Genomic DNA, 23,776 nt, shown 5'->3' with positions numbered 1-23,776 from the left:
AATAGAATAGAATAGAAAAAAGTTTCTGTAACGTTGTTTTAACAACAATAATAACCTCAACTAATACTTCATAAATGTTGGTTAGTCACACCAAATAACATTATCATATTTTTTTTCATTTTTTTTTTAATTAATATTATTATTAGCAGTCAAGCAGTTTTGTTAACATATACAGTGGTATATTTAAGAAATACCAGTAAAATATTCATAGACTATTTGATGATGTTTTAATGAATCTTAAATATGAATCTTCGAAATGTATAATTAATAAATCTTAATAATAATTTTAAGAAATTGTATTACACATTTTCAAAGTAAAATGGTTTTAATAAAAATTATAATAATAATGATCACAACTAATCGTTCATAAAATACACCACATAACATTTTATTTTATTTATTTATTTATTTATTTTTAGGGAGGGAGGGAGGTAAGCAGTTTTGTTAACATAAAGTAAAACTATTTAAGAAATGTCAATAAAAGATTCCAGAGAATTTGATGATGATATTTTCCCCTCCATTTCTTACTTGGGGAAAATAAAAATCAAGAAAAAAAAAAAGAAGAATACAAATCACATCTAGGAACCAGACCATAATATATTTACCACTGCTCTAGTCAGATGAAGGCAAACAGAGCAGCATAGCAATGCACTGCCAAACACCAGCAATATCTTGGCATCATGATTCATGACATTTAAAAAAACAAAAATTCACTCAAATGGTAGAACCTGTTGCTGTTACAGATCACAGTCCACTTTTTTGAATCGACTAAATCATTAACATTGTATTCACCATTTCTTAGCTTTAAAACTCTTACATGAGGTACCAATCACTACGCAATCAATAGTTTTCATCGACTTCACCTACTTAAAATCACAATGAGCTGTATCAAGTTCAAGTGTGCCTGACTACCGGCTAGAACACTAGAAACACAGGTTTATCACAGGGGATTGAGTAGATCCTGGACCAGACAGATGATATCTGTCTATTTGAGTGGGTCTTAGGTGTAAGGCGACATGGTGTGCTGCCCTGTCACTGAAAACAGTGCACCACTTCTCTTCACTGACAAGCAGCAGCACATTGCAGGACAGCTGGCAGAAAGGGAGGAGGAGAGAGGGGGAATTGGCTTCTTGTGAAGAAATGCCCAGAACGTGGCTGCATTAGCCATGGAATGCTCACTCTTCACTCATATTTGGCCCTCGAACCCCTAAAGATATTATGGCCTTCGTTATTGCTTTTAGGAGAGTGAGTAGTGGCTGGAACAGATGCTTGGATCCTCTGGAGCGCAGCGCAGAGCTGGTCTAGCAACAGGTTCAGGGGTGTTTTTTCAGGGACTTCTAAGCACGCCTCGTCAAATACAGTGGCCCCACAGTGTTTGGACACTTGAGACGCACTTTAAAATGTATGATTGTGATTATGTAAGATCAAAATTGAAAGGAAATGCCATTTATTTCACAGAAGGACAAAAAAAGCGAAATCTAGTATAACATGTTTGCAAATGCTGCTTGGTTTTAATATTTTATCATCTATGGATTTATACATTTTGAAATGTTTTTATGTCCAAATATTTTTGGGGGCCGATTTAAGTACTGAAAAAGGCACTAGAAACTGAGCGGGGTCTGTTTATCTGTCTGCCCCCTGTCAAAACATTTGTAAGTCTGTGTTCTCATCAGTTTGTCTTTTACAATGCAATATATATATTCATTAGTTGAAAAGGCTGAAATAAAATAAAATTTTACATGAAAAACTTACAAATTTTGATGCAACAATCTAAAAGAATAATAATAAATTGAAGTACTAAAATGACTGAAATTAAGATAAATATACAATTTTTATATAAAACAAATTACTAAAATTACTTAAACTTAAATGAAATGAATTGTTTTATATATATGAGTCATATTTAAATAAATATACAAATAAAACGAAATGCTATAATAGCATAAAAATATTACTCAAATAACACTGACCAGTACCTGTGTTTGTACTGTCTTTAGGGCTCTCAGTCAGAAAGAAACAGTAGTGGACAGGGCCTTACAATACGATAGTCACTGGTCTCTTTTATCAGGTTATAATCCTCTACAACAAACAGAATGGAAAGCATGTGCGTGTGCAGCTGTCGGTGTCTTAGTGCAAGTGGTGTCATGTTAAGTCACAGGAATGATCCTGGCTCTCTGAGCACCATGACTGCCTCACCCCTCGGTGGCACGCTACTCACTGTTAGTAAATGCCCCTCTCCAAGAGACCACAAACAAATCGGCCCCACTGTAGGAACGGAAAGAAGAATACATCCATATTCTGTTTGACCGTTCTGCATTAATGCATGATGCAAAAAATATATATACAGTAGGCTAACCTTAAAAAACAAATAACATTGGATTGGAAACAAATAAATTGGAAACAAATAAAACTACATGTAAAAATAAAATATAAGAATAGTTATTTCCTATTAGTTATTTCCTAATAAAAATATAGAGTTCAAATCTCAGGATAGTCAATAACAGATGAAGTGAAAGCCTCACTGATAGCACTCGAGTGACGATACTTCAATGAATTATTCTTTTGAGCTGGGTTCTGACGATTTTTGCTACCCACTCAGATTGTGCTACCTCCCATTAGAAAAAAGAATAGCACAAATTAATAGCAAAAAAATGCTACCTATCAGATTGTGCTAGCAGCATCTTATTCATGTGGTTTGAGGCTTTTTTTATGGTGGCCAAGAAAAGCTCAATGAGCCGCAACATCAGAAAACACATGCAAACAGAAAAACACCAGCAAATCAAAAAAACATCTTCAGTTTGACAGCAGGTGCTGCAAATGCTCCCAAGGCAAACAAATAAAGAAATGCACTGCAAATGCTCACAACTGAATTTTATTTGCAGCACGTTTCTGGGTGTGTTGTGAGCATTTGCAGTGTGTTTCTTAATTTGGTTGAGTTGTGAGCATTTGCAGTGTTTTTTTTTTTTATTATTGGTTGTGTTGTGAGCATTTGCAGCATGTGTGTTGTCAAATTGATAAAGTTTTTAAATTAATTTACCTGTGTGTTTTTCTATTTGCATTGTGTTTATTTCGTTGTGTTGTGAGCATTTGCAGCGTGTGTTGAAAAATTGATGAAGTGTTTTTTTTTTCTATTTGAGGCGCGTTGAGCTCTCTCAGTCACTGTATTTTTTTCATGTCCATACCTACCCCTACTCGTCCACACCTATACCCTTAAAACAATGCAAATATATTTTTGGTAGCACAAACAGATAGGTAGCATGTTTTGTCTACATCGGCGCACAACCCACGCAAGGAAGATCATCCCACAAACAGCTGCAATTGCAGGTTTTCAAATAGAGATGGCAACAAAGAGGCAAAACTTACAGACTGCAGTGCTAAGTGAATGAAAGGCAATAATCAGCAGATAACGTTTTGTTTGAATGTTTCAGTGTTGTTATGCATAGTGACATCATTGCTTAATAACACCAGGAACCGATTAATCTGCTATTTGAACTGGTTCAATGAGTCGAACTCTCCGAAAAGAAACGCTTCATGGAATGTCTGAAATGAATAAACTTTGACACCACCTTATTTTCTGCTTTAATATGTGTTGCCTTCACCTCTTTTTCAAATACACGAGTCACATAGTCAAGTGTGTAACGATCATTTAGCGTTCTGCTTGTGTTTTCTGCTCGATTGTTGGAGAGAGAGAAGTAATGAAGTAAACTGTTTGGATTTCATCATACACTTGTGTATTAAATATCCACTCTCATTAATGGAGATTACATAAAGTCATTATGCAGAAGTTAAACCAAAATAATATGAATTTAGACATAGCCTATTAGTAATGGATGCGCTTGGTTACTTTTCCTGTGGAATGTTATGTTTTAATGGCAGCGAGGAGTACACAATAATTTATATTTAAACTAAACTGCACATCTCATGCCGAGAGAAAATATTTTTAGCGAGAATTGGTCAATGATGCGCACTTACTTTGATATTGTGGAGGACACTGCTGGATTTGGTGGAATGGTCTACTGTCTGGTTTGAATAATAGCTATTGTATGACCACAGCTACACAGAGATGTTGATGTAGTGTGAAAGCATCTCCACAACATAATGAAAAATACCATTGTATTTGAAGGATACAACTTGAAAAGCCACATGGATAGTTTTTTTACGTCGTTTAAACTTTGATTTGAACAAAAAGCAATGTTTTCGCATGGCGCAGCTAACACAAAACAGCATACACAATTTACATTCAGGGGAAACTCTCCAAAATGGCGCTAGGGTGACGCGGATGAGACGAATTGTTGAATAAAGTCATTTTTTTGTTGTTGGTTTTTTTTGTGTGTGTGCACAAAAAGTATTCTCGTAGCTTCATAAAATTGCGGTTGAACCCCTGATGTCACATGGATTATTTTACCCATCTTCTTTCTACATTTCTGGACCTTGATGGTGGTTGTTTCCTTGCTGTCTATGGAGAGTCAGAGGACTCTGATTACATCAAAAATATCTTAATTTGTGTTCCAAAGATGAACGTGTCTTATGGGTTTGGAACAACATGAGAGTGAGTAAATAATGACAGAATTTTCCTTTTTGGGTTAACTATCGCTTTAATGTCTTGTACCTTGGCGGTGTTAATCATGGTATCGTGGATGGGAATATGCATAGAAATGGTATTCAGATGACTGGTTATGCATAGTAAAATAAGGCATTGTAAGTTAGTGATTTCTGGGAGGAGTCGATGTGGAGATCCACGTACACACAATCTTCCCTACTGGGATTTATAAAGGGATTTTTGCACAGTTTCTGAAAACCTTTGGGCATATGCAAAATCTATCTTTTGTGCCTATGTACTTTTTTAACTTTGCCAGATATGTCAACTACACTTTGGGTTCGACTCAATTCTCAAAACCTCAGAATTTTAGAAGTTATTTTTTTGCAATGTCAAATATTGACATGGGCTTCATTTATTTGATTAAAAATATAAATACATTAATATTCTTAAATATAATTATGGACATAATTTATAATATGATTGACAATTAAAATAACTACAATTTATTTAAATAGCCTATGTAGTGTACTGATTTGGTGCTCAAGAAATATTTCTTAAAGGTGCTGTATGTAGGATTGACACTGGTTAGTTGGACTAGGTATTACAGTCCAAATTCAAAATATTGGAGAGGGTTTTTTGCACCCGGCCCCTCCTCCTCTTGACGGACACGCAGGTTGCCAGATTGATGACACAAACAAGAACGTATACACTTGATAATGAATTGAATGAAACACACTTTGGTTTCTGCCAACTGGCAACCCGGGGTGCCGAAATACAATTGGGTAACTGTCAGTGGGTGGGGTTCTTAAACTAAAACAAAGACTGACATTCCAGCCCCAAACGCACATTTTCAAGGGAGAATAACTGACTCTAAATGTTAAAAACAGTTGTGGAGGAATATATATATATATATATATATATATATATATATATATATATATATATATATATATATATATATATATATATATTTTTTTTTTTTTTTTTTTTTTTGTGGAAACTGAGACAGTTGTTTAGGATTTGAATTTAATGCTTTCTTGCTGAATATAAGTTTGACTTTAAACTGTATAATATTACATTTGAACTGTAGTTTGGTATGTCCTAATGGAAACTAATATATTTACAGATGATTCCTCTCATTTTTATAAAATTAGAAACGTCATCCTTTCATTCAGCTCATTCAGAGATAAATTATTTCCTTAAGTAATACAGTGTCAAATTAGCATGTTATTCTACAAGAAGTCATATGGCTAACTTTTAATCACCTTCTTGAACTCTGGCAATGTGACTGTGGCCTCTCATGGGTCATTTAAATAGACCAGACAAGCCGTTAACGATACATCACTTTCTAAGAGCACCATCACGGCGGCTGTCCGTGTAGGAAGCTGGTGGAAACACCTCTTGACAAGAGCATCATAGAACAGCTGACAGCCTCATTAAATCCTGTAACAGTCTTCAATTCCCTTCAAGAGACTTTATGGAAAAAAGAACTCTGCATTTTCTCGTAGTGTAGGCTAATTAATGCTAAAAATGGATCACCTTTGACCTCCCTATGAATCGTTTGCAGTGCCAGTCAAGATCAAGTTTGGAAGTCTATTCTTTGTTTTCCACATAACAGGGTGTGTGTTCCAGCGGAATTCCATTTGATTATCACCCACAGACCTACAGTGATGCCTCAATGCCATGAACATCCTGGAATAGCATCCTTTAAAAACGTTTCTCTACAGTGAATGTACCTAATATTAGTCTTTGGAATTTGAATATAGATTTCAAAGGCATGCATCCTCCTCATTCCAGTATATCGGAGGATATTTTTCATTCTCAGCAGTTAATGGCGATCATTCCATAGATGAATGCATAGGAATCAAGACGCTTTTTGATATAAACATTTGTTATCATTATTTGCATATGACATTCGTTTGAAAAGGTGGGGCCGGGATGGGACCGCATTCAAATGTTTTCTGTGGAAACTATCCCGGCAATGGTCCTAATTTTGTTTGTTTTCCATGTCTGGATTCCAGTTGGGACGTTAAGGAAAGTTGAGCCTCGTCCCAGGCTTTATCAGTGGGTAAAAATATGGCCTACAAGCTTCTCTGTTTGTCCCTCAATGTTTATATCTGACTCTGGGCTCCAGTGACCTTCTCCCATGTCAACAGGAGCACAAATTTAGCACTCTGGTTTCTGGAGAGACCAAATAGTTAGACAACATTGAAGACGGGGTGAGAATACCCATGATGCAGATACGGTTACTCTTACATGAAGAGACATAAACAGGATCTAGTGTAAACATCCCAGTCACTGGAATGCAAATCTTGGAAAGTGACACAGATACCAGGCATATCTCGGACTTCAATAACTTGATGAACAAAGACAGGTTCCAGTCAAGAAGGCTACTTACAAAGTCATAACACAACCTTCATACTCATTGTTTCAAAGCATGAAGGCTTGTTTATGACAGAACTGAGTTTTATGAGTCACCAGTCCGAGTGGCATGCTCCAGAGTGTTTTTGTGGGGCGTTGGGATGACACAGAATGACAGTTATGTGGTAGTTGTGCTGACATGTCTGTGGCATGTTCATGCCAGCACAGTGGCATCTGATGTGTCACTGCTCAGACACTAAGCATTTTTTTGTCCACCAGTCTTGCTTGAATCATTGTGTTTTAAATAACCCAAAGAGTTCTGACTGATTTGCAATGCTGATGCAACACATAATTGAAAACAACCCGCTGATATTTTTTCATGATACATTCTTAGAAATGTATTTTATCTTCTTTCATACAATAGATTATTTCATCTGTAAGTCGCTTTGGATAAAAGCGTCTGCTAAATGAATACATGTAATGTAAATGTAGATTAAAATGTTTAGATAATTTTTTTTTAAATGCATGTTTTTATTTACATATTTATTAAACAAAATGTTCTATACTGCCTCTCACACACACAACCTTCTGAATTCTCATATGCTCAACAAGGCTGCACAGTAAAATGGTAATAATGTGAAATATTATTACTATTCAAAATATATATTTATTTACTTGCTTACTTCACAAACATGATTTTTCAGCAGCCATCACTCCAGGCTTCAGTGTCACATGATCCTTCAGAAATCATAAAAAGCTGATTTGGTTCTCACTCACAAAGGGACAATCTGTGAAACTGTGTCAAATTTAAGACTGAAATTGTTCTTAACATTATACATGTCTGTACTGTCACTGTTGGTCATTTGAATGCACCCTGGCTTAATAAAAGTATTCATTTGTTTCAAAAATATAAAATATGAATAAAAGTATGAATAAAATATATAAAAAATAAACTTTATTGACATAACATTTTTGAATGGTAGTGCATATTCTTTAAGTCATAATATTTAGTTCTTTGAGAATTATTCAAGAGCATCTGGCTACTTTTTTTCTTTTTTCTTTTTTACTGAATAATACAAAATGGCAATTAGCAGTAAAGTAATGTGTTTGGCACTAATCTGAGGTGGTCTGAAGAGAGAGTTTGTGACCATAGTTGGAGAATAGTAGGCAGGTGGCTAGGCAAGGCCTGTCGTGAGGAAGAGTGGAGCGGACAGCTGGCCCTGTCAAACAATGACTTATTCTTCACCATCCACTGCACTAAACCTGCTCTCAACTGCACACACACTCCAGGAACTCCTGTGTGTTTCAGTGCATGTGGAATTGTACCATTTCTCTCCCCTAACATGGCATAAACTCAAGTGTCAATATTTTAGAGTATCTAAGGCAATTTCTAAAATTTGAACTCCTTTTAGGTGATTTTTAAAAAAGGTTTTATAAACCTGCTTCTAAAGACGGTTGAAAGAATAGCTCAATTGATTTGGTTTTCATCTAAATCTAATGGCCCTTAATAAACAAATAGTACAGTAGGCTAACACAACTGTGATTATGGTATTTTGGTGGAAATTTTGTAGATTCATGCTAAAAGCTAAATCATATATAAAGATTAAGAAAATCCTTTTTATTACAGTCATTATACTTCCTAAATATGTTTTTTTTTTTTTTTTTTTTTTTTTTTTTTTACATAAATGTACTTATAGATATCCTATTACATTCATGTTTCCGTGATAACAGAAAGCGACAGGGAGAGGAAGAAAAAAGTTGTTTTGAAGCTGAAGGCTGTGAATTGAGGGGAGAGAGAGAGATTATGAGGTGTATATATTTGTTCCTCAAACCTTGAACACTTGAATCAAAATTATATTTTCTGGTAAGGATTTGTCCAGTGTGTTTGATTTATAGTTTGTAATGGACCGAAGGGCAAATGAACAGTGACCATACAGTATGTTCAGCGCACATCCAGACCAGCAGGTGGCGCTGATTATCAACAAGCTACAGCAGAATCAACGCAGACAATGTTCAAATAAGAGGTGGAAAGACTCTTCAGTGACATTTCATCAACGCACAATGTCTAAACTGCAGGTTTTAAGTGTTTTTCTGACAGAGAGATTAACATTAGCTGCACAGGAGATATTTAAGGCTGTGGAAGACGTATTTTCAGAGTATAATGAGGAGATGTGTCGCTCCAGACTGGAGGTTGAGCTGCTCAAGAGGAGACTGCAGCAGACAGGAGTTCAGATGGACTCTGGTTAGTCAGTTCACCCTAAATCTCATTCTAATACTTATTACTGTCATGTTATGGTTTTCATAAACACAAATAATTAAGACTTAAATGCTTTAACCCCAGCCCTTAATATTAGATTATTGAGATGTTTAGAGACACTTTGCCATTTTTTTATTTTAAATGTAGCGTTCTTTGTTATTCACGTATCAGTTTGACTAATTTACGTTTGCCATACCTGAAATCTTCCACTTATAATCTTTAAGAACTGAATGTTTGTTTATTTATTATGTTTATTCATGTAGTAACGCAGCTTTGCTCCTCTGAGACTCAAGAACAGAAATACACCCAGACATTTTCAGAGGAATGGAAATCTGACCATGACTTGAAAGATACAGCAATGCATATGATCTTAGATATTTGTACAAAGGAGGAGGAGAATGAAGAGGACATGCCTGTTTGCAGTGAATCAGCATCTTTATCAACATGTGTGGACATTTATCATGATCAGACACCCAGCAAAGACACTGAAACCCAAGTGATGGACAGTAGTGAGAGTAATTGTTACTTTATTGAACAAGCAGCTCGGATTAAGAATGAGCCAGAAACATACATCACCTGTCAAATTCAGCATAACATCACAAATCATGGCTCGGATGATTCAGGCGTCAGTGATGTTTCCACTGACGTCAACAAAGTCAAAGTTAGCCACATAGGCTCGCCCAGACATGAGACACAGATATTTAATGTAAGTCTGTCTATAAGTGCAAAATAAATTTCTCTTAAAATGAAGTACTACTATTTTTGTTGTATTTTAAGACACTTTTATCCATAAATGTGAGATGTCATTGTTTTACAGCTGCCCCTCAATCAAGAGATGTTGTCGCAGCATCGGCTGGAGCTGGCCCAGATAAGAGAGAGGTACTTGAATAAATGTTTTACTGTTTCATCTGTGCCTATCTGAGTTGACATTTTGTAATCAAGACCAAGACCATAATTTTCACCATTATTTACAACAGGATCTGCATCTTCGTTGGTTTAAATAAAATATTTTTGTTATAAGATACTACTTTGTGTATCAAAACCACTCCTTTCCTGATAAAAGTTAAATTAAATTAAATTAGACAACCAATTTACATCAGCCAAATGTGGCATTTTTGACAGCATGTCAGTCTCTAAGTAACATTTTTGTACTTTTATTTGTATTTAAGCAAGTGATTGTATTTTTGTAAATCGACTTAATTCTGTAAAATAAGCATAATTAACTATGCAACACTCATTTCACATGTCTCTGGCACTTTTTATAATTCTGTACCCAAAATTCAAACATAGTTCATGTATGATTTCATGTCTGCCAAAAGCTTAGACTGGCTGCTGGTTGGAATATTAGAACTTAAAATATCAACATAACACTCTCACGGGCATCAATCTCTTCACTGAATACTTGAGTCTAAAAATAATGAAAGCACATTCACTCTCTGACAGCAGATGGCACTAAACTGCAGAAAATGCAGCCCTTACCCTGGAAACCCCTTAAATAAAGCTGCTGTGCTACTTTCTAAAATATATTTTAATAATTTTAAATAGCCATTCAGATTTTGTGGATTCGCTATGGTGTTCATCACAGCTCCAAATACTTAAATATTTCGACTAAATAGGCTATTTATTTTCAAACTTTTTTTTTTTTTTTCATTTTAATCTGGATTACAACAACATGCCGTAGATATTGTTTGAAACTGTTTTATTCTTTATTGTTCATTCACACTTGACATCAGGGCTTCATTAGTTAACATTAGTTAATTCATTAGAAAAATTCTTCTGAACATTCATTAATCTTAGGTATTCACGTTGTTAAAATTGCAGTTGCAGCTGTGTTATGTAATGAGCTAATATGAACTAATAAGATTTGTATTTTTTAACAAAGATTAATAAATTCTATAGCAAATGTAGCAATTGCTCATTGTGAATGTTGATGGTTAACTAATGAGGTCTTATTGTAAAGTGATACTGATTGGTCTTTATAGTTCTTTTGCACTTTAATCTGTGTAAAACTTTTAACTTTATATATTTTTCTGTATTGCTTTATTGTATTTAAATGTTCAGTTATTTTTGTTATAAGGAAAAAAATATTTAACCTGTTATACTGTATTATGACCACTTTTTTAAAACTAAATTTCAGTATTGCTATAATACCATATACCGTAATAAAAACATTAGCAATTAATTGTAACACGAAAATTTGATACCAGCATATGCCTAGTCATCGCTTTCTGAAAAGAAAGAGAACATGCAGGCCTGAGTGGCTTCGATATGTTGTCTGTCAGACACAATAACGTATCTAACACGTATCGTATGTTATGTATAAACAGGGTTCCTGCGGGGTCTTAAAGTCTTAAATTTGGTTGTATCAAATTTAAGTCCTTAAATTGTCTTAAATTGTACAAGGATGTATTAATTATGATTTCAAGCGGTCTTTAAATTTGGGGACGGAAAGACTAGAATTGTGATATTGCTGAATGTGACGATTAAACTTCAGAAGGCTAACGTTTTGATCTGATTGAATAAACATGAGCCCTGCACATTTAAAGTCGAGTGCTGCGCTGCGTTGTGTTCTGCTGTTACCAAGGAAAGTTATATTTCTTCTACCAAACGCTCCACTTGCTGGGAGAGAATGAATGAGCATTTTTAATACATCTGTTGTTTTGTTCAGAGTTCAGAAAAATGCGATAATCGATGTAATGTATTTACCCAGCAAACACGCAGAGCTTTAAATGTGGACTGGTGGATCGATAAGAAGACAATGCATTATAAAAATCTAAACATGGAGTGTGCAATATGTATGGCCTGTGATAATATCGTAACTGTAGTTTTAATGATGTGCTATTTGATATTATGAGTATAACGTTATTTATTCATAAAAAGTATGCATGATTACAAATGTGATATTGATTTTTTACAACAGTAAAATAAACAAGTAGTTAATATTAAGATATTAAGTTTTAGACAGTATATTTCCTGTTTTTTCTCTATTTCTCAAAAAAAAAAATAATAATAATAATATATATATATATACAGTACAGACCAAAGGTTTGTAAACATTACTATTTTTAATGTTTTTGAAAGAAGTTTCTTCTGCTCATCAAGCCTGCATTTATTTGATCAAAAATACAGAAAAAAATGTAACATTGTGAAATATTATTACAACTTAAAATAATAGTTTTCTATTTGAATATACTTAAAAAAATAATTTATTCCTGTGATGCAAAGCTGAATTTTCAGCATCATTACTCCAGCCTTCAGTGTCACATGTAACATCCAGTCTATCACATGATCATTTAGAAATCATTCTAATATTCTGATTTATTATGAGTGTTGGAAACAGTTCTGCTGTCTAATATATTTGATGAATAAAAGGTTAAAAAAGAACTGCATTTATTCAAAATAAAATAAAAAAATTCTAATAATATATATATTCTAATAATATATTTTCTTTACTATCACTTTTTATCAATTTAATACATCCTTGCTGAATAAAAGTAATGATTTTATTAAAAAAAAGAAAGAAAAAAAATGACTGACCCCAAATTACTGACCAGTAGTGTATATTGTTATTACAAAATATTTATGTTTTAAAAACATAGCTGCTGCTTCTTTTTTTTTAAATTTTTTATTCATCAAAGTATCCTAAAAAAAGTATCACATGTTCTGAAAAAATATTAAGCAGCAGAACTGTTTCCAACTTTGATAATGAATCATCATATTAGAATGATTTCTAAAGGATCATGTGATAATGATCCTAAAAATTCAGCTTTGCATCACAGAAATAAATGATAATTTAAAGTATAATACATTTAAAAACAATTATTTTAAATTGTTATAATATATCACAGTATTAATTTTTTTTCTGTATTTTTGATCAAATAAATGCAGGCTTGATGAGCAGAAGAAACTTCTTTCAAAAACATTAAAAATAGTAATGTTTCCAAACTTTTGGTCTGTACTGTATATATATTAATTTCAAACACAGCCACAATGATTCGGTTCAATCATAATGACTTACTAACAGTACTGCCGCTACTGGAGGTTTTAAATTCACATTTAAGGTATTTTTTCACTTTTTTTTATAATTTCAAACATAAGTTTTCAATATTTTATGTTTAAAATATAAAAAAATATTCATGCATTTGTAACTGCAGGTTAATGTATTCCATGTACATTAACCTGGACATGGAGGTTAATGCGCTGCATTAAACAGTGTGTAAATGCATATAAATGACACTTCTAATGCAGCTTCTGTGTGTCCTCTAAATTCTGTTGATGCTGATTTAATTTGCTTGGTAACAACCCAAATGCAAGAATTTGACTTAAAAGATGGTGCACACTTTTAGAAAAACTGCTGTTACTGCTGTGAAATGACCACACAGAATATGAAGAATATAAAAAAATTCAGGAGTCAGCTGTCCACAATAGTCCTTAAGATATCAGCACAATAACACAGCAAAATATCATCTAATTATAGTTATCGATAAAATCCCAGAATATTTTGGAGATTTTTTATCAATATTTCACACTCCTAATTTGTTATGTAATTGATATAATAATTTATTGATGATAATTGTTTAAAGTAATATATTAATGAATACTAATTTACTTCAAAGGCTGAAATGTAAAGTTTTATAAGTGTACTGAACTGTAAATGATGTAATTTTATGGTATTTTATGGTACATTATATGGTACTATAGACATTGCCCTACCACACTCTTATGATATTAATTTTATGTGTTCAGGTCTTAAAAAAGGTTTCGAAAAGTCTTAAATTTGAGCTTAAAAATCTTGCAGAAGCCCTGATAAATTTGTTCTTCACTGTAACTGAATGGGCAGGAAACTGAGTGAAGTGCTTTACACTGCATGCTAAAGAGAATAAATGTCAATCCCATTAAAAACTACGCATTCAGGTTCTGTTTCTAACATTCTTGATTTTGATGAATAATTCTAATCTTTTTCTTCTCATAATTTCTCATAATTTTAGAAGTAGATGGATTGTTATGTAATGTATGATCTTTAGATGAATTCCTGTGTTTGTCCAAATTGTCTGTGATATGATGTAATATATATTATATAATTCCTATATATAAAATATAATTTTTATTTCAGAATGTCTTTGAAAATCCTGCCCTGTGTCTCTGACTGTAAAAGTAAGAAAAGTGAACCGACTCTCTGTCAGGATGAAGTGTCAAAATCTGGCAAGCAGAAACCCGACAGAGCAAGATATAGTCAGGCCTGGAGGGAACGTCTGGAAAAAGACCCTGTAAAATTTGCTGAGTTCAGGGCTTTTGAAGCTGCAAGAGAGTATAGAAGAAAGAGGACTGCTACATCTGTAGAAATCGATAAGGATAATAATTGTGAGAGACAGAGAAGATTCAGAACCAAAAAGAAGTTACGACATCAGTGTAAAGCTGATGATAACCCTCTGCCACCTAAAAAAACGAAAGTCTTAACAGAGGAAGAGAGGATTAAGAAACGGGAGTATGATAGGATAAAGAAAAGAGAAGAGCGAGAGAGGATGGGAGAAGAGAAGAAAAGACAAATTCGTGAAAGAGATGCATCGCAAAAGAGGGAAAAAAGAAACAAGACAAAATTTCTTACTGACACTGCACATACAAATTTTGGCTCTGAATCGTACAGCTGGAACTAAATCTGCAAAACGGATGGCAGTGTTACAGATGAGAGAAAAAGTTCTGGCTGATGCCGAAAAGTTGGACATTGTTAGACTTCATCCATTGTTGTACTCCATGTTAACAAGCAACTTTAAAAGCTTGAGGTCTGGAAAAAGTTTGAAGATGAATAGATTTTGATGGCCCACTTCTAAAAGAACTTCAATCCACTTTTAAAGCTCTATAGAAGGAAACTGGATCCTTAGAGAAGCAGAGCCTGATTGTCACTGGTTTATTGGTTGCCAAAAAGTACAGAATGCAACACATTTAAGCAAAGACACTTTAATCTTCTTCCAAGCATTTCTTACTAAATTATCAAAGTCCTCATCCAGTGAAAGTTTATGTAAAAAACGAAGGTCTGATGTCACTTGCATGGATGTTGTGTACAATTTAGTTTCTTCCTAATGAATCCTAAGGTATCACAAGAACTTCCTTACTGAGGACTGTAAAAAACGGCAACAAAGATTCCTCATGAAGATCTCTCTACATAAGGCCTATGAAGTCTGGACGCTTGATGTAGGCGGCAGTAACGACAGTGTTTACAAATGTGGAAAAAATAGGACTGTTCAAAAGTTTTTGTATGTTCAATGACACATATTCAAATTTTCAAAGGAAACGACATTTGACTTAGTCGACTTGTAAACAGAGTCAGTACTTCCGCCTACATCAAGCCTGACCTTTTCAATGTAATAACGTATTATATGAAGTCATGGACACGCACCGCAGAGCAGTGCAAGGCAAATATTTCTGTTTATAAAGCATAATATATATATATATATATTTTTTTTTTAGAAAATGACAGATCGTTTCACTAGATAAAACCCTTATTTCCTCGTCTGGTATCGTGTAGAGCCCTTTAAAGCTGCACTGAAACTGTAATCTTGTCTTTCAACCGTTTGCTAGCCATTGAAGTCCACTATAAGGAGAATAATCCAGGAATGTTTCATCAAAAACCATAATTTATTTTAGACTGAAGAAAGAAAGATGTAAACATCTTGGATGACAAGGGGGTGAGTAAATTATCAGCAAATTTTAATTTGAAATTCATTTGAAAACTAAAAAGGTGAATTTAATATTAAGCAAGCATTATGAAAACGGGGCTGGGACAATGTGCCGGGAGCTTGTGAATTGTATTGGAATGGGGTCCAGCTTTAAAAAGAATATGGCAATAATAATTAAGTGGTAAAAAAGCGGTATTTATTGTGTAATTTCAGGATTTGCAGATAGAAATTCTCAGGGATAACGCTGTCCTGTAAACCAATCCTACCAAGTGATGTTTGGAACCAAGTGGTAGAAGTTCTTGAACCATTAACTGGCGGAGGACTGTGAATGAAGTTTCTTGAGCTGCATGGAGTCAGCAGTTTTTTTTGTTTGTTTTTTTCTGGCCCAAGACTTATGATGTTGAGCTAGTGGAACCAGTCCACATATTTCATGGACATATTAACCTCTCTGTTGATGGAGAGGAGTTTAAAACATTGATAATACAAGACAATAATAATAAAAAAAAAAATTTATTAATCTATTTCTACCCCTTTCTCTAGTGTGGTGTAATTTAAGTAAAAGTAATTGAAATGTACATTTAATTTATGTTTTATAAAATATATCTGTCAGAAATAACATGCATTGGTTGTGCTCAGATGATTTGGTTGCCATCAAAGTATATTGGCCCTTATTAAAATTAATAACATTTTACCATTGCATTCAGTACAGTAACACAAACTAATGATAATGATATTTTAGACTGATGGTAAATAATTTATAGGAAAAATAAGAACAACCCCTTTTTACTACAGTCATTATAGTTTCAACATGTTTAGGTTCTTATTTTTCAACAACTACCATAAATGTGTTATAAAAGAAGCAATTCATGTTTCCATGGTAACAGAAAGCAAAGGAAGAAAAAATGATGCAAAATGTTATTTTGAAGTAAAAGGATGTGAATTGGTTTGCTGAGGAGAGAGAACTACTTTTCATTTTTAATAATATACAAGTTTCCGTTTTTGAATGGAATTAGTGAAATAAATCAACTTTTTGATGATATTCTAATTATATGACCAGCACCTGTATATGTGACCCTTTCTGTGAAATCAAGGCTAAAGTCTCAAAATTTGATTATTAGATAAACAAGCATCAAAGTTTGATTTCAACCATTTACGTAACTATAATTTAAATCTTTTCTCATGGTCTTACTAAAGATAGCTGAGTTCATGTGGAAAATAGTAAAGTGTGTGTATGTATAAAGCAGAGTTGCACATCCAGACCAGCAGGTGGCACTGATTGTTAACGAGCTACAGCAGGATGAGCGCTGACACAACAATAGATGAAACGTTATGGATGTGGAAGTAAGAGGTGGATAGACTCTTCAGTGACATTTCATCAACGCACAATGTCTAAACTGCAGGTTTTAAGTGTTTTTCTGACAGAGAGATTAACATTAGCTGCACAGGAGATATTTAAGGCTGTGGAAGACGTATTTTCAGAGTATAATGAGGAGATGTGTCGCTCCAGATTGGAGGTTGAGCTGCTCAAGAGGAGACTGCAGCAGACAGGAGTTCAGATGGACTCTGGTTAGTCAGTTTATCCTAAATCTCATTCTAATACTTATTATTGTCATGTTATGGTTTTCATAAACACAAATAATGAAGGTTTTAATGTGTTTACCTAAGCACTTTACACCAGTCACACGTCTTTAAGTATAGTTTACAGCTCACTGAGATGTAAACTCATTGAGGTTTAGATCATGCCAACAACAATACCACGCCATTTATTTTATGCATCGTTCTTTTTTTACACGACTATCGGTTTTGCTAATATACTCTTGTCATATATACGGTACACACCTAACATTTACCTATGATTATTTACTGTTTGTATTCGTATAGAAACGCAATCTCGCTCCTCTGAGACTCAAGGACAGAAATGCACCCAGACATTTTCAGAGGACTCGAAAGATACAGAGATGCAGCTGAAGCTAGAAGTTTATACACAGCCCGAGGAGAACGAAGAGGACATGCCTGTTTGCAGTGAATCAGCATCTTTATCAACATGTGTGGACATTTATCATGATCATACGCCCAGCAAAGACACTGAAACCCAAGTGATGGACAGTAGTGAGAGTAATTGTCACTTTATTGAAAAAGTAGCTCGGATTAAGAATGAGCCAGAAACTAAAACTGAAACAGGAACTACCTGTCAAATACAGCAGAACATCACAAAACAAGATTTCGATGATTCAGAGGCCAGTAATGCTTCCAGTGACGTCAACAAAGTCAAAGTTAGCCACATTGGCTCGCCAAGACATGAGACACAAACATTTAATGTAAGTCTGTCTATATGTAGAAAATGCCTCTTAAAGTGAAATATTATTATTCTCATTGTGTTGTAAAAAAACCTTGTACAAAAATGTGAGTTGGTGGATGTCATTGTTTTACAGCTGCCCCTTAGAAATCAAGAGATGCTGACGAAGCATCGGATGGAGCTGGTCCAGACAAGAGACAGGTACTCAAATATACTCTTCACTGTTTCATCTGTGGCGATCAGAGTTGACATTTTGTAGTGAAATCAAACATGCACTGGCTAGACTACACAAATCCTTCGCCTGTCAAAAATGTAAGTGTTGAGTCAAAATCTGCTAAAGAGTAATAATGTAAAAACTGTGCTTTTTAGCTATTCACTACAGGATCTTTATTTTTATGGGTTTGAATAAAAAAAGTCATGAGACGATAAAAAAAAAAAACCTTTAAAAACTGTTATGAAAACCCCGAAAAAACTTGATATTCAAAATCAATGAGTTTATGACATGTAATGTGATTTATTTAAGCCACAAAATACACTTCATTCTGTTATTAGGTATAATGAACTATGCAAAAAGTATTTCACTTACCCAAAACTGCAAACATTGTTCACCACTCATGCATGTTATCTCATCCGTCTAAAACAAAGGTTGAAATATTACAACTAAAAACATCAACGTAACACACTCATGGGCTCTTCACTGAATATTTGCTGGCTAAAAAATAAATAAAAAAATTCCTTACCATTCATCTGTTTTCAAAATCACATCATTTGAATTTCACTGCATCAATGACTGTCAAAACATAATGTACAAATTACACGGTAGTATTTACAAGAAGCAGAAATGTCTGAAAAATGTCTGATCACTAGTTTGAACACTGTATTTTTAGTTGTTTAAAAGATTAAGGCAATTTATCAAAGTTATATAAACTTTTACACATGATTTGTTAATTGAATTACCCTTTGCGGATTATAAAATTATAAAATCATTTCTTAATTATGATTTCGTTTCTCTTTCAGTCTGTCTGCATTGTTATAAAAACATTAAAAACAATATCTAAAAAAAAGGAATAAAAAAGAAGGGGAAAATACTACTTTCAAATAAACTTCAGCTGTCATGGAATCGTTTTTGATGCTTTTGTTTTGTGCTGCTCATCCTGGGTGATTCTCACAGACACAACAAAACATTTCTAGATCAAGTACACCACAGACATTTTACTTTACTGTTAGTTATATTACTGTTGTTATTGCTTCCAATTTCAGTCTGTGACTTTCTTTACTGTTGCACATATTTCTCAATCATTTCTCCATCTCAACATACATTTCATCTCAACATCTCAACATTAAGCGCTTTGTGTGCCTAGAAAAGCGCTATATAAATGTAATGAATTAATTAATTAATACTTTTAAACTGGAATGTGAGCACTGGATTGCATCAATGAGAGCTTAATGTTAAAGCATAATTAATATTAATACTTTTACCTAAACATTATTAAATAAATTAAACACTATTGTTAACAAATTTGAGGTCCATAAGTTTTTATCTAAAATGCAGTCAAAACACTTAAGTTGTAAAATAGTGTTACAATTTGAAATGATTTCTATTTTTATATATTTTAGAATGTCATTTATTAGAATTTTCAGCAGCCATTACTCCAGTTTTCAGTGAACCTTTCTAATATGCAGATTTGCAGTTATTTGATTAAAATAAATTCCTTTGTTTAAAATTAAATCTTTTGTAACATTGTACATCTTTTGTAAATGTACCATCACTGTTGATCAGCTTAATGCTTCCTTGCTGGATGAAAGTATTGATAAAAAAAATCTTGAATGTTATTATTCATTTAAGCAATAAGTTAGAAAATTTTAATTAATAGTCTGAGCTAAAAGGCAGTTGCGCTAAACCGCACAATCCTTTTACGTATTAAGCATGCAAATGCAGGGGCTGGCATCCCACTAGCCAGTTTTTCAGCAAGTTTCCCGGTATTTTGATGTGTGTGTGATTCCACATTCCTCAGTAGGTGGGTACTAATAGCCTCAGTGACTCAACATCCTACGGAGTTAATGACCCTGCTTAGTCTCTGACAATATCCAGCATGTCTGATTTTATCTCTCAGTTGGACATTCGTGGCCTAGGAAGTGACCAGTGGAAAAAAAACCTGTTTGTATCTGGCATTTTTTTCCCCAGCAAGACTAATTGTTTTCCATTGTGATTGTGTAGCAACACGTTTTAAGGAGTATTCCTACATTGCATCTACGATAAGACCTGGATGGATTAATGAAATCTCACTCATTAACAGGGAAAAGGAAGTCAGAGGCAGTGATGTAGCCTGTTAACCACCTTCTCTTCTTAACCTGTGCACGTGAGAGAGCTCTGAAAGAAAAGAGTGAGATTTTAGCTAATATAGTCTGTAGATGTGGACATTCAATGTTCCTGTAGCTCAATTGGAAGAGCACTGCATGATCAAGCACTAGGTTGGGGGTTCGATTCCCCGGAAACACATGATATCTAAAAATTGATAGCATGAATATAGATGTGACAACGCGTTGGCTAGTGGGACACCTCCATAAAGAGGCAAATGCTTACAATAGTTTAATTTTAAGGCCAAATTTTTCTTGTTGTTTAGATTGGCAGATGAAGAGCAAAAGAAGGCTGCAGCAAAAGCTAGATCCCTAAAGCACAAGCAGAAAGTATACAGGAATCCTGAGCTTCGTGAGGCATACAGGAAAAAGGAGAGAGAGAGGTATACTGCAGCTTACATGTGGAAATTCCTGACTGTAGGTTAGGTACATGTGCATTGTATTACATCCTAGGAACAACAGATGTATACTTAAGTACACTTAAACATTTGGGATCAATAAGATTTCATTTTCTTTTTTTATTTATTATTAATACTTTATTTTGCAGGGATCCGTTAAATAGTTAAGAAATTAATGTAAAGCCATTTAGTAATATTAAACATTAATATTTCATAGAAACTTTCTATTGTTCCAAATGTAATCCAAATGTAACATTGTTACAAGAAAGAGCAGCACAAGAATCAAGTTAATTATATTAATTAATTATTTATTAATTTTCAAGTTAATTATATTTGAAAATATATTCAAATAAAAGTTATTTTAAATTGTATGAATATTTCATAAAATTATATTTTACTGTATTTTTGACTAAATAAATGCAACCTCTGTGAACATGAGAGACTTTCTAAAAATCTTACAGACACCAAACTAATATACACACTTAGATGTGGTCTTAATGTGAAAATCAGTTTTAGATTGAGCTTTTTAGAATCAGCTTAACACTGACTCACTGATATTTCTAATTTTTGTAGATATCAAAGACGAAAATCGCAGGGGAAAGTGAAATCCGCTAAAGATCTGAACCCAATAGAACTGAGAAGGCAGCAGATAAAGTGGAGGCAGAATTCAGCTTCTTACAGGAGAAAGCAAACATTTCAGGAGGTTTTAGTCAACACTAAAGAATACATTAATCAAGTCATTCCAGTGCCAGTGCCAGCTACCACCTCCTCTGCTCAACATTATGCTGGTTTTAATATTCACTGAGATATGCACAAAAATATTCTTGTATTCCTGTTATTCAGCTGGAAGATTATGCATGTCGCTAGCTAGTGCCAAGGTCATTGGTACGATTCCCAGAAAATCCACTTGATGATAAAATCAGTGTATTTAATGTGCTTTACAACATCTGCCAAATGAATGAATGTAAATATTCCATTAAAAAAGTAAACTGCATGCAGTTTCTAACAGAAATACTAGCACATTCACATTCATTCAATGTGTTCAGTGTAAAAACTTCCTTGACATTTACTTTAGAGTTCATAAATGACCAAGTTTTGGAATCAAATTTTGAAATAAAATGGGAATGATGCAGTGCCATGCAGTGTGCTTGTGTTTTTTTTTTCATCAAACGCATTCACTTTTACTTTACATTTTTATCTCCAGCAATGGGGTCTTCATTAATGCAATGGGGGGTGTCAACATACAGCAACTTATTTTGTATTTGCTACATATTTTCTTTAATAATATGCAATGCATTTTTAGCACAGAACTTCAACTGACAAAAGTTTAACCATTTAGATTATTTGGACATTTGTTTGTGAGAATCACCCGATGAAAAGAGAAGCCTTTTTCCCAATAAATATCATCAATACATCTGTTTTAAGTTCTGGTCTTTCTGAAGTAACCTATTTCTTTTCTCTTTTTCATTTTTTTTCAAAGGAAATTACAATCACAGCAGGAAAGGAACAAGAGAAATATGAGTGAAAATGAGGAAATTCGCAGAGTAAAGAAGATCAGGCACTTTGAAGAAGTGACACTTGATGAACAACAAACACGTAAGGGCATTTTAATGAACAGTCTACTTAAAAAATTTATTTATTAATTAAAAAAAAAAAAAAAAGGATTTGTCAGATATTGTTTCACCTGTCTTTTAGACACACAGGATAAACAAAAAGTCTAATTTTGTCACTTCTCAGAGTCCAAGACAAACCTGGCTGACATTTGTTTGGAGGACGTTCAGCATGAAGAGGAACTGTCTGAAAGCTACCCGACACATCATGATGTTCACGGAAATCCACGCGGTACAGGAGAGTATCTGTGTGTCGTGTGCCGCAAAAGATTCAACACGCCAGGACTGCTGAAAATTCATCTGCGAGTTCACTCTGGAGAGAAACCCTACCACTGCAACTTTTGTGGGAAAAACTTCAGACAGTCAAGTCACCTGAACACACATGTCAGGATCCACACGGGAGAGAGACCTCACATCTGTCAGAGCTGTGGGAAGACGTTTATTGACTCCAGCGCAAGAAACAGACACTTCAAAAAGTGCGTTCTTATCTCTCTGCAAGCACCATGAAATCCTAAAGAGCACCTGTTGTTTTCTGTAGCTCACTGAATTGGAAACGTGATAGTAAATATTTTCACGGCTAAAATGACAGCAGATGATTTTTTTACAATAGTTATGTTTCAATCGATAGGTCCGATCCGGTGTCATTAAAAACACAACCACTAGAAAAGTGAAGTTTTATCTTTTTTTTTTTGCACAGAAATTTTACCTAAACTCCTTAAAAAACTTTCACATTTTCCACAGAAGAACTGATTGAGTTTCTTGAATCATCTGAACTGAGGTATGGCTCACATTTTGACCATGTAATGTTTTATTTAATGAACCAATTTTAAATCTTTTTTTCTGCTTGGAAAAAAGCTGTTTGTCTTGTTTCTTCTACTTAATATTAAATTCGTATTAGCTAGCATATTTATGAGAAAATGTACTAATTTATTTATTACACTTTTTTTTTAAGCAAACAAAATATCGTGTTTCATTTTCATACATGTCTTTGGTCTTATTTTTTAAGCTGGTAGTATAGAATGTATAAACATTACTGCAGTTTATAGTTTTTTTTGTTTTTTTTTTTATGGGTGAATTTTGTCTGAATTTTTATGAATAAAAGATCATGTTTTTTACAATCTTATTTAATTTTGCTTATATCTTCGCTTTCTAAACATGAACTTTTACGAATGATTTTTTTTTTTTTTTTTTTTAGGATTATGAAGTTCAGTTCATGGGCAGCAATTTATTAAATTCAACATGTTAGTTCAACTGAAAGGTTCAATCATATCACAGTGTCATA

The 23,776-nt window shown here is 33.7% G+C and overlaps 1 protein-coding gene across 1 annotated transcript; it reads left to right on the top strand.

The window, feature by feature from the left end:
- Positions 1-8,897: 8,897 nt before the first annotated feature.
- Positions 8,898-23,661, top strand: LOC127967887 (zinc finger protein 43-like). Its single transcript, XM_052568645.1, has 7 exons — positions 8,898-9,143; positions 17,714-18,150; positions 18,265-18,329; positions 20,753-20,869; positions 22,365-22,480; positions 22,622-22,970; positions 23,192-23,661. Exons 1-7 carry the CDS (start codon positions 8,963-8,965, stop codon positions 23,202-23,204), a joined length of 1,278 nt encoding a protein of 425 aa, XP_052424605.1. The 5' UTR covers positions 8,898-8,962; the 3' UTR covers positions 23,205-23,661.
- Positions 23,662-23,776: the final 115 nt, after the last annotated feature.

The sequence above is a fragment of the Carassius gibelio genome, chromosome B11, assembly GCF_023724105.1.
Source record: "Carassius gibelio isolate Cgi1373 ecotype wild population from Czech Republic chromosome B11, carGib1.2-hapl.c, whole genome shotgun sequence".
NCBI lineage: Eukaryota > Metazoa > Chordata > Actinopteri > Cypriniformes > Cyprinidae > Carassius > Carassius gibelio.
The sequence above is the reverse complement of the archived record's forward strand: the minus strand, read 5'-3'. Positions and strand labels throughout refer to the sequence as shown.

What these genes read in the sequence shown, in the direction of transcription:
- LOC127967887 (XM_052568645.1), top strand. Translation starts at nt 8,963, where the DNA reads ATGTCTAAACTGCAGGTTTTAAGTGTTTTTCTGACAGAGAGATTAACA. An exon ending in CTGGTCCAGACAAGAGACAG is followed by an intron (nt 18,330 to 20,752) that starts GTACTCAAATAT and finishes CTTGTTGTTTAG; the next exon opens with ATTGGCAGATGAAGAGCAAA. An exon ending in AGGAAAAAGGAGAGAGAGAG is followed by an intron (nt 20,870 to 22,364) that starts GTATACTGCAGC and finishes TTTTTTTCAAAG; the next exon opens with GAAATTACAATCACAGCAGG.